The sequence below is a fragment of the Enhydra lutris genome, unplaced genomic scaffold (genome assembly GCF_002288905.1).
Source record: "Enhydra lutris kenyoni isolate GAN:26980312 unplaced genomic scaffold, ASM228890v2 scaffoldscaffold9, whole genome shotgun sequence".
NCBI classification, from domain to species: Eukaryota; Metazoa; Chordata; class Mammalia; order Carnivora; family Mustelidae; genus Enhydra; species Enhydra lutris.
Window position 1 is genome coordinate 63,364,018 of NW_019154093.1, and position 15,347 is coordinate 63,379,364.

General features: G+C 33.2%; 1 protein-coding gene across 1 annotated transcript in view; it reads right to left on the bottom strand.

Moving 5' to 3' along the window:
* LOC111142998 (dihydropyrimidine dehydrogenase) overlaps positions 1–15,347 on the bottom strand; it is an 828,681-nt gene that overhangs the window by 575,153 nt on the left and 238,181 nt on the right. Inside the window, exons 6-7 of the mRNA XM_022496386.1 lie at positions 13,164–13,360; positions 5,863–5,944 (exon numbers count right to left, since the gene is read on the bottom strand). Coding sequence (XP_022352094.1) covers positions 5,863–5,944; positions 13,164–13,360 — 279 coding nt within the window. The remainder of the gene's footprint in view (positions 1–5,862; positions 5,945–13,163; positions 13,361–15,347) is intronic.

Consider the following 15,347-nt stretch of genomic DNA (forward strand, 5'->3'; position numbering starts at 1 on the left):
TCATAGCAGCAATGTCCATAATTGCCAAACTGTGGAAAGAGTCAAGATGCCCTTCAACAGATGAATTGATAAAGAAGATATGGTCCATATAGACAATGGAGTATTATGCCTCCATCAGAAAGGATGAATGCCCAACTTTTGTATCAACATGGACGGGACTGGAGGAGATTATGCTGAGCGAAATAAGCAGAGAAAGTAAGTTATCATATGGTTTCACTTACTTGCTTTAGGAATAACAGAGGGCATTAGGAGAAGGAAAGGAAAAGTAATTGTGGGAAATCAAAGAGGGGAGACGAATCAGGAGCGACTGTGGACTCTGAGAAACAAACTGAGGGTTTTGGAGGGGATGCAGGTGAGGGGATGCAGGTCAGGGGTTGGGTGAGCCTGGTGGTGGGTATTTAAGGAGGGCATGTATTGCATGGACCACTGGGCGTGGTTCATAAACAATAATCTTGGAACACTAAAAAAATAAAATAAAATTTAAAAAGTAATAAAATAAAATAAAAATACAGATAACAATATATATGATCTTCACATTGTGATAGACTATTTGGCTAAAGAGATAAAATATTTCCAGAATCCCTAAGATAGGAGATCAAATGGAAGAATTTTAAAAATAATATTTGCCTTCTTTAGACACAAAAATTATTTTGTAGGTATTGATACATTTCTCTCCTTCCAGTAGAGTTATGATTTTATATTATTTTCCAATAACATTCTATAATAATAGAAATGCTTCAAATAACTATAATAAGAAAGAAGATGTTGTAGAGAGATTATCACAAACAAGATCTCAGTTAGGTATTTTTACTCAAATTATGAAGCAGAAGACATGCCTAGTAATTACAAATTAACTTTAATTAAATTCTATCAAAATATTTTGAGAAATGTCAAATATACAAATATTTAGAAAAAATAAAAAATGTTTATGCAGATTTACATTTTTTAGCTTTTAATAATGAAGTCATTAGAAATACTGTAAAGATTGAAATAAAAGTATTTATATCCACGTATTTTCTGAGTTGCAAAACAAATAAAAAAATAGTATCTAATCTAAAAGCTAGTGACACTGCCATGAATATTGTAAGAGGCTTTGTAAAACTCTACTAGGGTTAAAAATAATTTGTAGTGGTGTATATTAACATTTTTATATAAAATAAAGAGGTTTTATAAAACTATAGCTAAGATGCTATTTCTTCTAAAGAATAAACAATTTTATTATACTAGATCCTTTGAAGCAAAATAAGCTTATACTTGAGAAATTAAAAATTGTATATTCTGCTGCTAAAGTAAAATAAAAAACAAAAATTTGAATTCTATCACAAGAATATATGAACAGATAAAAATATTACCCTAAGCAATTCTGTGCAAAAGGAAAAAACAAAACTACAATTATTCAAGAAAAAATAACAATAATAATATTAATGAAAATATAGAGATACTGAGAAGGGTTTATTTAAAAAGAAATTAATAATTAAAAATCGTTTCATTATTCAACCCAGAAAAAAAAAAGTAAGTATACAACCTAAGACATTAAAACAGAAAAATAAATGTAAGGATAGCAGGAAGAAAGAATTAATAAAGTCAGCAATTAGAGAATAAGAAAACATAAAACTGAGAGGTGGTTCTTTTTTTTTTTTTAAGATTTTATTTATTTATTTGACAGAGAGAGAGAGATCACAAGAAGTCAGAGCACTAGGTAAAGAGAAGGGTGGGGGAAGCAGGCTCCCCGCTGAGCAGAAAGCCCGGCACAAGACTCGATTCCAGGACCCTGAGATCATGACCTGAACAAAGGCAGAGGCTTAACCCACTGAGCCACCCAGGTGCCCAAGAGATGGTTCTTTTAAAGAATATATTAACTACAGAAACTACTACCTACTCTTATGAAGAAAAAACTTAAGAAAATACAATGTAGAAGTTTAGAAATCAGAGACACAGATGAGATACAGAGGAGATTATCAGAAACACAGATGAGATATTTTTATTTCATAGAGGATAATGTATTTAAATCTGTGCTGATTATTCCAAAAGTCTCAGTGAAACAATTTTTTTCTAGGAAAATACATATTGGCCAAATTGATATGAGAATGAAATACATGAAAAGACTAATAACCATAAAAATAAAAATTCAGGGGCACCTGGCTGGACCAGTTGGTGGAACATGTGGCTCTTGATCTCAGGGTTGTGAGTTTGAGCCCCACGCTTGGTATAGAAATTAGTTAAATTAATAAAATTTAAAACATTTTTTTTAAAAGGTAAAAGTTCCATCTCTCATAAAAGGGCTTTGAGGTCAGAGTGACAAAATTTTCAAAGTTAGTGAAATAGTTAAGTCTCATCTCAAAACAATATTCTTACCAATAAAAGTAATGAAATGCTGAGAAATTTATTTTTATAAGGCTCCCATAATTTTATTACCAAAACTCACAAAGATAACAAACATAAATGAAGCAAATGGGCTTTCAGTATATTTGAAACTATGCAAGGACATCAATGGTATTTGACTATCCTCTGCCTATTTCCCATTTTTATACCAGTTACATAAATAAATATAGGAAATAGAAAATATTTAAAAAGACTAACAGAGCAAATGTATATGTACAGATATAATAAAACAATGCAAAAGTGGATACATTCCAGAATGCAAAGGTTTATATAATCCAATACATTAACTGAACATTTAATGTTTAAGGTATTTAAAATGGCCTTTAAAAAATTTCACACCCCTTCCCCAATAAAATTTTAATATTCTAGTTCTAGAAAAATAAAAGTCTGTTCAATATGATTAAAAATGTTATCTCAAAGACAAAAAAAGATGCCTTGTATTAACACTCTTTTCTAACATACTAGAGATTCCATCCAAAGAAATAGTAGAAGAAAAAATATATGATATATAAAGAATGTATAAGAAAAAATATACACTATATAATGTACAAATAGCAAATAAAAGTCTCATTATTTTCTTGTGACAATATCTGACTGGAAAAATCTAAAAATTTAAAATTAAGAAGAATCAATCTATCAAGGTATTAGATATGAATAAATTGAAACTATTCAAAAGGAAATTTAAGAACATAGTCGGGGGTAAAGATGATTTAAACTTGGCTTTGGGTATGATGAGTTTATGTTATTTGGATGATAGATGTACTCATTAAACTACTAAGAACATAGAAGTAGAGTTTGGGGCTCCTGGGTGGTTCAGTTGTTTAAGGATCCAACTCCTATTTTTTTTTTTAAGATTTTATTTATTTATTTGACAGAGATCACAAGTAGGCAGAGAGGCAGGCAGAGAGAGATGGGGAAGGGAAGCAGGTTCCCTGCTAAGCAGAGAGCCCAATGCAGGGCTCGATCCCAGGACCCTGGGATCATAACCTGAACCAAAGGCAGAGGCTTTAACCCACTGTGTCCCCCAGGCAACCCCTGACTTGGTTTTGGCTCAGGCCATGATCTCAGGGTTGAGGCACTGAGCCTCACTCACATCAGGCTCAAAGCTCAGTTGGGATTCTGCTTGGGATTTTCGCTCTGTCCCCTGCCCCAACTGCCCATTCATGCTCTCTCACTCTCTTTTTCTCTCTCTAAGATAAATAAATCTTAAAAAAAAAAAAAAAAAAAAAAAAGAACATAGAACTGGAGTTTGAATGGATGGTTTTAGAATAGTAATCATACCACTTCGCAAAAGTAAATTCTCAGTTATTATCTGTTGAATAAATGCAGCAAACCTATTAGAAAGAAAAACTGAACACCAAGATAATGCTAGACCTTGAAAGCCAGAAACACATGCATACATACATCTATACAGACAGACAGACACATACACATATATACACACATACATGAGGATGTGTCATATGCTGCACAGGAATCAAACAGTATGGACCCAGAGCAAAATTCACTTCATTGCCAGGAAATTATTGTTGACTTAAAAATATAAAACGTTAGTTGAGAAGCAGAAACAGAAGGAATGTTAAGAAGAATCTGGTGAGGAGAAAAAGGAGGTAATAAGTTTAGACTTTTTAAAAACTGCATATCTTCTTATGGCTGAAGTTTAGAAGTCATAAAAACTGCAAGTATCCTATCCTGCAAGTCCTCAAAGCGGAAAAGAAATCTCATTGCTGTCTCTCCTCATAATTATACATATAATTCAATTTTTACAAAGCAAGTTTTAACATCTCTCTTTCTCATCTGAAAACAACCTGAAAGGTGGACAAGATAATATTAACCTCTTCTTTAATTTAGGTTCTAATTTTTCTTGATAATATGATAAATTCACAAGGTTTAAAAACCAAATGTTCAAAATGGTTGTAAGTTCTTCCCACACCTTCCCAAAGAGCAAATTTATGCTATCAGATTCTTCTCTTTCTAGAGATATTCTCTGCATATATGAGCAGATAAGTTTCTATTTTACACAAATGGTAGTACACACTGTTACCTTTGAACAGATATGGACCAAATCTAGGGATACTAATTGACTTTGTCATAGTTATCTGACTATAAAATTAGAAAGTTGCATGACTAAAGCTAAAATGTGTATTTTTCTGGCACTTAGTACATTCACTACTACTATGTCTTTGATGGGTTTCCTAATGAGAGTAATGGGTATGTCCTAATTTATGCAATATATCTGGTACTGCAAAAATTGAATGTGATTTTGCAATTACTTATAAGATAAATTTAGAAGTGCTTTAAATTAATTTCCTATTCATCTTCAATTGGTACTAACACCCAGTATATTAGTTTACACTTAATATATTAGTTTGAGTCCCAATAATACTTTCCTTATTTAATGAGATTTAGGTAGGCACTTGTATTCAGAATGAAAGACACTTAAAGAACTTTCCAGAACATATTTTAAAAAAGCAAATAATCATCCTTAAATGATCTATTTTGAACACTATTTTTGAACGCCAAGCTTTCATAAATTTGTGCACAGTTGTTCTGTGTACTTACTTGTTATAAGGTTTTTTGTTTAGTGATTATGTGTAAATGCTTTATCCCAACCACTGCCAAACAAAATGTAATTAAAAGTGCAAAAGCACAAAATTTGCTTTGAGCATTTCCCCTTTTGATTATTTTAGTTTTTATTTCTAAATGCAAGAGCCACCAAGTTTGTTAGTCACTTTTCAAAATATCTTTTGCATGCACTTACAGAATGTATTATGTAAACCACAGTACTTTATTAATGTACTATGTATATCTACGATATATAATTAACATTTTTTAAACAAAAATAGCAATATGTTCAAGTGAAGAGCCAGAGTTTAGTACTCCTAATTAATAGAAAGGAATAGGAATATCTACAGACAAATTCTGAAAGTATAAATGTTAACTTCTGGTCACCTTTAAAAGAATAACATTTATTTCACAAAACAATGAAAAACACAGAGCTGTTGCTTTCTACCACACTGATTTGCTGCTTATGTTAAGAAAGGACTATCACATTAACACTACTGACATGATGCATATAATAAATAAAATAAACCTCTCTAAGAAATTATGGTCCAAATTGTGAAATACAAATATTTCAGAGTGCACACAACTTGCATGAAAAAAATGTGATTAAAGAAACCAAATCCTTCTATTAGCTGCAGTGAACCCCTAAAGCAATTTAGGAATTTGTTTCTTACAGACAATTAATCACATGCAGGCGTGCCAGATGAGAACTATTGATTGCCCTTTTCCAGGCTAGTGGCATTCAGACAGTAGACAGACAAATGCCCTAAGCAAGGAGAAGCATCTTTCTGATTCTGCCTTGTGTAGCTTTTAATTGTTCTCTCCTAAAATGTGTGACATTTTGCTGTTAATCTTTAGTGTAGAGCTTACTCCTTTCTCTTTGAGCAATATACATGTGTTATATTTTTCATTTACCTTTACACCAAGGTCCTTCATAAGCTCAATCTCAAAATTCACTGCATCATATGATAGCCGGAACTGAGGGATTTCAGAAATACTGGTGGAAAAAAGAAAAGTAAAAGAAGCATTTGTGAAAAAAAATCACTAATCTTTAAAAAATGCAACATGTCTATACTGATCAGTATTAAAGGAATAAACCCCTTTTCTAAGAGTATGTTCACATCACATAAGTATGAGAACATCCAAATTTTACACACATGACACAATATTATATGAAAAACAGTAGAAACAGCAGCAAATGATATATAAATAAATATAAACAATGGAAAACAAATTGGTCAAAACAATTGGTCAAAAGCAATTCCAACACTTTAAAATTTATTAAAGTATTTAGTTGAATTCTCTACCAATAATTCTATGAATTCCTAAAAAACCAAAAGCTTAAAAACACAAAATTTAGGGGCGCCTGCATGGCTCAGTGGGTTAAGCCTCTGCTTTCGGCTCGGGTCATGATCTCAGGGTCCTGGGATCGAGCCCCACATTGGGCTCTCTGCTCAGCGGGGAACCTGCTTCCCCCTATCTCTCTGCCTGCCTCTCTGCCTATTTGTGATTTCTCTGTCAAATAAATAAATAAAATATTTTAAAAAACCACAAAAATTAGCTGAAACTTATTTTTAGTGTTTAATATACATATATACATATACCTATATACATATATATTTCACAAATACACCAAAAGCTTGTTCAAATTCAAATCTAAACTTTGTGTTACCATGCTGTTTCGGATATAATGGGATTGGTTCCATGTGATCCATAGAACACTTTTTATAGTAAACCAATCTTCTTCTATTAAAGCAGTAGGTGTCCCAAAGGATACAGTCATTAAAAAGTAATCCTATTTAATAGCAGTTCTTGCTGTTTGCACTTAAAAAAATGAGTCCTAAAATACAATCATTTCAATAGTATAATAACTTATAGAGTATCAAAGTTAAGGGCAAATAACTCTTCATGTTTTGTAGCAATAAGAAGACTATATATGTTCATGAACATATAGTAATTCATTTATTCAGTTATCTACTTATTCAATAAGCATTTACAAAGAGCCAGACACAGGCATTAGCTACAGGGACTTGATGGTGAATTTTACCAAATTCCCACTTTCGATATACTCTCCTGGGGTAAAGTTACATACTGGGGAAAGTTACCTAAACAGATAATTACAACAGAATGTAGTACATGCAATGAAAGAGATATGTCCAGGGATTATGGAGATAAATTTGTAAAATAAATAAATAATTGCTGAAGATGAACCTGACGGATCATTCAGTGCTAAGTCTTCTAAAGTGCATGCAGATTTTTCATTCTTTGGTGACTTAAGAACTTAACTGTTCAATTACTTTTTATACATAAAACAATTAGCAAGATAGCATGCTCAGTGCTACAGAAAATGCAACATATTAAATGGTATAAAAATCAATGCCCTATACTGAAGGAGCTTTCCATCTAATTAGGACATAAGATTATAATTAAGAGTAAATTTGGGCCTAGGTCAAAGATAAAAATCTCTTAAGCTGACTTGTGGGCCCTAGCCATACTACGTCAAAGTCATCATAATGCTCTGGGCACCACAGAGGGGCCTTCGTAGGGTATTACAGGGGAATATGGGCAGTTGTAATTGTGACACATTTTATTCACCAATGGATGAGGTCAGTAGAAAGAAGGGAGATTATACACATACACAGAACTATTTGAAAAATGTAAAATATCGGGGCGCCTGGGTGGCTCAGTGGGTTAAAGCCTCTGCCTTTGCCTCGGGTCATGATCCCAGGGTCCTGGGATCGAGCCCCACATCGGGCTCTCTGCTTGGCGGGGAGTCTGCTTCTCCCTCTATCTCTGCCTGCCTCTCTGCCTACTTGTGATGTCTCTCTCTCTGTGTCAGATGAATGGATAAAATCTTTATAAAAAAAAAAAAAAAGAAAAATGTAAAATATCAATGTGAACAACAATGTTTCAAAGGAGGGGAGGCATTATGGGATAAGATAATCCGGTAGGTGAAATGTGATAAATGATCAACTTTCAGTTAAGTGGAAAAGAGGAAAGGCATGTGAGGACAAAGAAAATGACAAGGAGGAGCAACAGAAAGGGGAGGAGAACAAGAGCGTGCATACTGTGTTCTGGGAATGGCAAATGAAGCAAAGGAGTGTCAGTAGGCTCTAGCAGTAACACCACAGCCCTGCAGTCAGATTCTCTGATTACTAGATGAATTCCTCTTTGTCTCAGAGCTTTAAATGTCATCTACATGTAATAAATTTCACATCTTTATCCTCAGACCTAAATTCTAGACCTTCAGGTTCACTTGGATGTCTAATAGTTCTCTCAAATTTATCATGCCCCAAACTAAACTTTGGGTCCTCCATCCTAACACTGGTCCTCAGACAATCCCATTTTATGGGTTGCTCAAGCCCCAAATCCCATCATCTCTATTCCCTTACCAGCATAATTCCAAACCCAGGTGCATGCCATAAGTGGGTGTACTCATTTAGACAATTTAAAACTATAAGACTTTAATTTAAAATTTAAAATTATAAGACTGATTAAAATAAACCCGTTTAGTATTTTCACCATGAGCTGCTCTCAACAATGCCACTGATAGTCTAAAGTCAGTCTACCAAAAATCTTTAGTAGATCTAAATTCTAAATAATCACTGTGGTTGCTGTAGAGATCTAGTAACATGTGTATAAGCTTTAAATTGTTCCATTTTTATCATCCATCCTTCAATAAACATTGAGATCTACAGGTAAGTTAATGTGGGAAATTCCAACTAAATAGTGGCCACTAGCACAGGCTGGTTCAGTTATAAGCATTCCTTATTCCAACTGCCCATAAGTGGCCTGTGTCTCCACCCCTCACTATTACATGTTCTAATGTTTAAACAGTTGATTTGGAATTGATAAAATGATAGACATGACACAATATGAATTACTTCAACTCTTTAATCTTGGCCAACTATGAGGAGTTTTTGTTTCAAATTAAAATTAAAATAATGAAACTACATGAACTGTATCTTTAATATTGAAATTATTTCAACTGTCAATGTCTTTCTTATAGGAATGAATCAAAATAATTTCATTATTGATTATTACATGATTATTTCTGAAAATAACTTTACTGCATAGACTAGGAAATAAACATGTTTTTTAAAAAAAATCTATTCCAGGCATCAAATGTGCTAGATACACATCAATAAACTGAAAGAAAAGGAAAAAAAAAAACAACACTAATGCATTTATTTAAAAGAAAAAAGGAAAACTAATGCATTTATCCTCATCTGACATATTCTATGTTTAAAAGAAAAAAGAAAAAAACCTAATGCAATTATCATCACCTGACATATTCTATATTTGGTTTACTGTTTGTTATTGTCTGCCTCCTATCACTAGAGTGTAAGCCCTATGAGAACAAGAACTTTGTTTTGTCTACTTTTGAGTTCTAGTGCCTGAGATAATTACCACCACATACAAGATCAATAAATATGGAAGGGGGATGGAAGGAAGGAAGGACAGGAGGGAGGGAAAAGGTATGTAATATCAGGTCATGGCTTTCTGTGCCAAACTAGATGCACCGTCTCCTAGATTACGAGGACCTACTGAGAGATTTCAAATTGAAAACTAATATAATCAGATTTGAAAAATTACAAGAAAAATGAATTGAGAAAGACAAATCAGGAAGCAAAGAGAACCATTTGGAGGCTACACTGTAGTGGTGAGATATTAGGGGCACAGAGGCAAAAGGGGTAAAAGGGCATTTTAAAAAGTATTCACAAAACATAAATTGCCAGGATACTGAAGAGTAGTGCAAATAATTCCCGTATGTCTTGATGATGCCATCCACTGAGAGAGTAAACTTGGGAAGAGGAGCAATATTGGTATGATGAAGTTTATGAAGAGATGTCCAGGATGTGAATGTACGGCCAGGACAGAGAGAGAGGTTAGGACAAATACAGATTTTTAAATAATTTGCATGTAAGTGGTAACTGAAACAAGGAGAGGAAATGAGATCATTGGCAAGACTACATGGTAAGAAAGGGGATATAAAAGAATGGAAGACAGAATTTCATTGGAAAGATTACTTCCCAAGTTTGTTGTGCTTATGAAAACAAACTTACATTCCTCTATCTGTGCTCTTCTAACAATCTAAAGTGTTGAAGAAACTATTCTTGTGGCAACCATAAATCCTTTAGTACTGTCAGTGGAGTGTCAGAAAACCTAAAACAACAACCACCCCAAATGAAACAAAACAAAAACTTTATTCCATGTTCATGTTTCTTTCAAGTGAGTGGGATTAACCTGTAACAACTCCCATTCTTTTCAACTCACAATTCTTATACTTTAATAGAGCGTTGCTTCTGTGTCTTATGGTACAGGTACCACACTTTAAATTTGTGTTACATCACATATTTTCTCAAAATATTTCCTATTGGTATAACTATTTCACCTAAATCCCATTTTTCTTTATTGTGAACTAATGTGATAGGCAACAGACATAGTGAAAATGTTTGAAATAACTAAAGCAAAGGAAACCATTGCTCTGACATTACAAAAATGTCATAGTTCATGTATATTAATTTTTATAAGGAAAATACAAAATCAAAAGTATATATTTATACATGCACACTTACAGTCTGTTAATACCGTCTTTATTTCTCTTTGTTACCATAATATCAAGGGCTTTAACCTTTTTAAACTCATGTCCTGAAAAAAAAAGCCACAGTGGGAGGAGAGCAAAACTACTGATTAATTTAATATTGTTGCCACGTCAAAAAAATCAATCATGTTCAACGCAATAGGGATTAAGTCCTTGCTATCTTTCACCAACTTTAGTGATTTTTTTAAAAAAAGGTGGTTGTGATACTAATTCACCAGGGATAAAAGAATCTGTTTGGATGCAAAGGAGAAGGAAAGATAAAACTTGACATCACCTCTTTAAGCAATTGATTTCAAATACAAAGCTAATTTAATCTTTTTTAGCCACTTTGAAGTTACAAGAGAATGAGAGGCATCTGTAAGTGAGAAAATAAATTAACAGGGAAAGGTTGTAGTTGCAATGCTGGCTAAATTCCAGTGTCAGTTTTTATAATCCTGTAACAGTGGCACATAATGCGTCTTCCAAGGGACAGTCCAAATGAGACTGATTCAACATTTCATACTGTCCCTAGACACTGGGAACATTCAAAGGCAAAGGAAAGAAAATAAATCAAAAAAGAATTTTAAAAAATGTTTGGTCATTAATCCAGGAGAATCTGTCCCACTAGAAAATGTTCAGCAAATACATAAAAATACACAAGTTTAGTGTTAGTTTATACGATTTAGAAATGCTTATTCTGCATTTGAGTTACAAAGAGATGGAGATGCTAGCAACCATAATAATATACCAAAATTGTCCACACAGAATAATTCACAAACAGGGCCTGTTCCATTTTAGGCTTCCTGTGGAAATGCAATTAAGGGGCAAAAAGATTTTTCCTAGACTACTAGGGTATATAACAATTAAGTTCATATTTTTTTAAATTAGCTCACATATTCATTGATGTGTATAATTGAAAAAAAATGTACAATGCTTATACATATGTTGCTAATAGATTATGTTTTTCCTAATTAATAAAGCTATGGTAAAACACTATTAAAAAGATAGTCTAAATCATCCCAGCAAAATAATATATTAGGTATTTACATTCCAGGAATAAATAAAAAAATTTTATAAGACATGCATAATCCCTTAAAAGTCATAGTGGTGAAACGTCAGAAAAAATAATTATTTCTTGACAATCAGGTTATTTTTTTCTTCAGTTTATGCTTCAGAACCTCTTTAACAGGTTTCCCTATTATATGATACCTTGGCTTGATAATTCAGTCAAATAGTTTTATATTAATGTAAAGCTTATCCTGGGTTTAGCATATAATCATCTAACCAATATTGAAATTTTATCATTATTGACACAAATTTGTAGGTTTCGTAAAATATAAAAAACATAAGCACAAGCTTTAGTCATAATTTGATTAAATGTATTCCTTATGATGTTTAAATATGATCAGTTACTTTGCGAATAGTTCAGTAGCCATTACATTTAAATGCTAAGTACAACAGATATGCCAAATGACAGTATTTTAGAATTCGTAATTTTCTGATGCAAGATGACATATTTATGAAAAATAACAATAAATTAAGTAATATTATTAACTTCCCACCAAAATTCTTTCTCATTTTTACATCAAATGTTTTAAGCAATATCCATTACCTACTTATAAATTTTATTTCATTCTAATCACAAAAGTAATATATGTTCACTATGGAGTTCTATTTACATAAAGCAAACTTCTCCATCCAATTTCTTTTTTAAAATATGTATTTATTTATTTTAGAGAGAAAGTGCAGGGGAGAGAGGGAGAGAGAGAGAAAGAATCTCAAGTCCCTGCTGAGTGTAGAGCTCAAGGTGGGGCTTGATCTCAGGATCCTGAGATCATAACCTGAGCCAAATCAAGTCAGACAATTAACCAACTGAGCCACCCAGGCACCTCCTCTCCATCCAATTGCTAAATGTGGTTTGAATACCTGAAAGTCACTGATACAAAATAAATATTTTTCATTTCAATGAATGAATCTTCACGGGACTAAAGACTATGACTGATTACTGATTTACAACAATGATGCTGATTAAATATAGAATATTCGTAAGGAAAACTGTATAAATGTACATTAAAATGGAACAATTTTAGTAGACTGATATAATTTTTTTAAAGATTTTATTTATTTATTTGACAGACAGAGATCACAAGTAGGCAGAGAGAGAGAGAGAGGAGGAAGCAGGTTCCCCGCTGAGCAGGGAGCCCTATGCAAGGCTCGATCCCAGGACCCTGGGATCATGACCTGAGCCGAAGGAAGAGGCTTTAACCCCCTGAGCCACCCAGGCGCCCCATCTCTAATTTCTATAACTTTCAGATGTATCTCCATTAAAGGACAGATTCATAGAGATGAAACGCATTTTTATATGACTGATTCCTCCATCCATAAAATATTTTGCTGAGATTTATTTTAAATTCACAGAACTAGATAGGGAAATTTTTAAAATAAATGTTGCTTAACACCAACTGTAAATTTAATGTGAATAATGAAATAAAAATTGAGCATTTGGAAAAAGAACATTTAAAATACCATCTGTGAGCTTGAAGCTCCTATATGATCATAAACGAACAATATTCATAATTATTTTATGCCATCATTTTTGATACTATAAATAGGAAAAAAATGTAGGCATTACCTTAAACCACCAACATATTCTTGCTTTTCAAAGATAGTGATGTCAGAGTAGCCTAATCGAGCCAAAAAGGAAGCACAACTTATACTTGCAGGCCCAGCACCAAAAAGAGCAATCTTTGCAGAATAGGCTTCAGGCATTTTTTCCGGAGGAGGGAGAGAAGGATTCCGAATTTGTGTGATATTCATTGCTTTGAACACCTGTGAAGAAATCAATTGCCATGGTTAAAAACTGTAAACTAACTTTTATATCCTCAAACACATTTTAATGTTTCAAATGCATTAATATTTTAAATAGAAATAGGAAGTACATTTTCAGTATTAATATGTTATAATTAGAAGCTCTATTGGGTCAAGTAGATGACATCCTATACTTGACACTTTCTCAATCTTTGGAATTCTTTTCCAGGGTCGCACCTCTGCCGGGAAGCATTTTTGGCTCATTTTACTTACACCTCTCTGCAGGCCAATTTAAGTGGTCCTTCTCTGAGATTCTACAGTGTATGTTATATGCCCTCAACATAACCACTTACCAATGTTTATGTGTCATTTTTCCATGTTTGTCAGCAGAACATTTGTTCGTTGACTCAGAGAATATATCATTTATAAACATACACACACACACATACACACACACACACACACACACACACACACAACTTATAATGCTTTAGGTAGTTTTACATCATGTTACCATTGTACTATCAGCAGTTAGCACTAACCTGGTGCATAGAAAACATTCAGTAAATAATTTGTTGACATATGCTTCTGATTATGATAGATTAGCTTTTAAAGGACAAGTTTTAAGAATATTTTGGAAGCACTGGGGAGCTACCTGAAGTAATGGGACTCTTGTACAGGACAACAGCTCAGAAGAGACAGAAAGAGATTTTGGCAATCTCCTAGAGCTATAGAGACACAAGGTTTGAGGAATGTAAGAGACCAGAAATCAGAAACAGAAGAAAGTGCAGAAAAGTGAGCTTAATTCTTAAACTGCATGAGTAAAAGGTTAGGAATCTAAACAGAAAATCTCTGTAAAGAAGAGGGGAACTTCCTGTACTCTGATGGTCCAGAGGAAACAAAAACAAGTATAATAATAGCTAAAGAAGGGAGAACCCTGGCAAACACTCAGCTGAAACTCTTGGAAAGCTACTCTCTACAAGTGGGACAAACCAGAGGTAGAAAAGTGGCCTGAATCATCTCAGTCCTGTGAATGAAAGTGATTAGTGATTAGTCCACATTGCATTTATTTACCAAATGATAGGATGGACCTTCTGTGAAGGATAATAAGTCAACCATAGTCTTTACAAATTTTCATAGACAAGGCCTAATTTTGGGTTACAAAAAAAAAAAAAAAAAAAAGCCTTGGCTTACCAACAACTAAGAACTAAAAACTGCCTAGAAATAAAAAGAAAAAAAGAGAAAGAGAGATGCATATAAAATCCAGTAACTGTAGTTACCAAACACAGATTTTAAAATAACAAGGATTAATATGTTCAAAAACTACATAATAAGAATGTGAACTTTAGGGACGCCAGCGTGGCTCAGTTGGTTGAGCAGCTGCCTCTGGCTCAGGACATGATCCCAGGGTCCTGGGATCGAGCCCCACATCAGGCTCCCTGCTCAGTGGAGAGCCTGCTTCTCCCTCTCCCTCTGCTGTTCTGCCTACTTGTGTTCTCTTTCCATCTCTCAAATAAATGAATAAAACCTTTAAAAAAGAGAGAGAGAGAGAAACAGAATGTGAACTTTACCAGGAAACTGGAATTTGTAAAAAAAAAATAAATAAATAAAAGAAATTAAAGAAGAAAAAAAAGTGAAAATTAAAAGGGGATTAAAAAAAAAAAAAAAACCACCTAAACACATGTATTTAACAACAGATGGGACAGGGGAACAGAAAAGGGCAGGCAAACTAAAGATGGGTCAGTAATAACCATCTAGACCAAAAAATGAAAAGCAAACCAGATGGAAAATATAGAAAGAAAATAACAAAAAATAATAGCAAACAAACATGAGAAAAAAAGACAACATATACAGAGCTAATATATACGTAATTGGGATCATTAAAGCAGAGGAGAGAAAATGAGACAATGACTAGCTATACTTAAAGAGAAACAAAGAACTTCTCCAAAGTAATAAAAAACATAAAAGCAAGAAGTTCTAAAACCTTTAAAAAGGTAGATATAAAGAA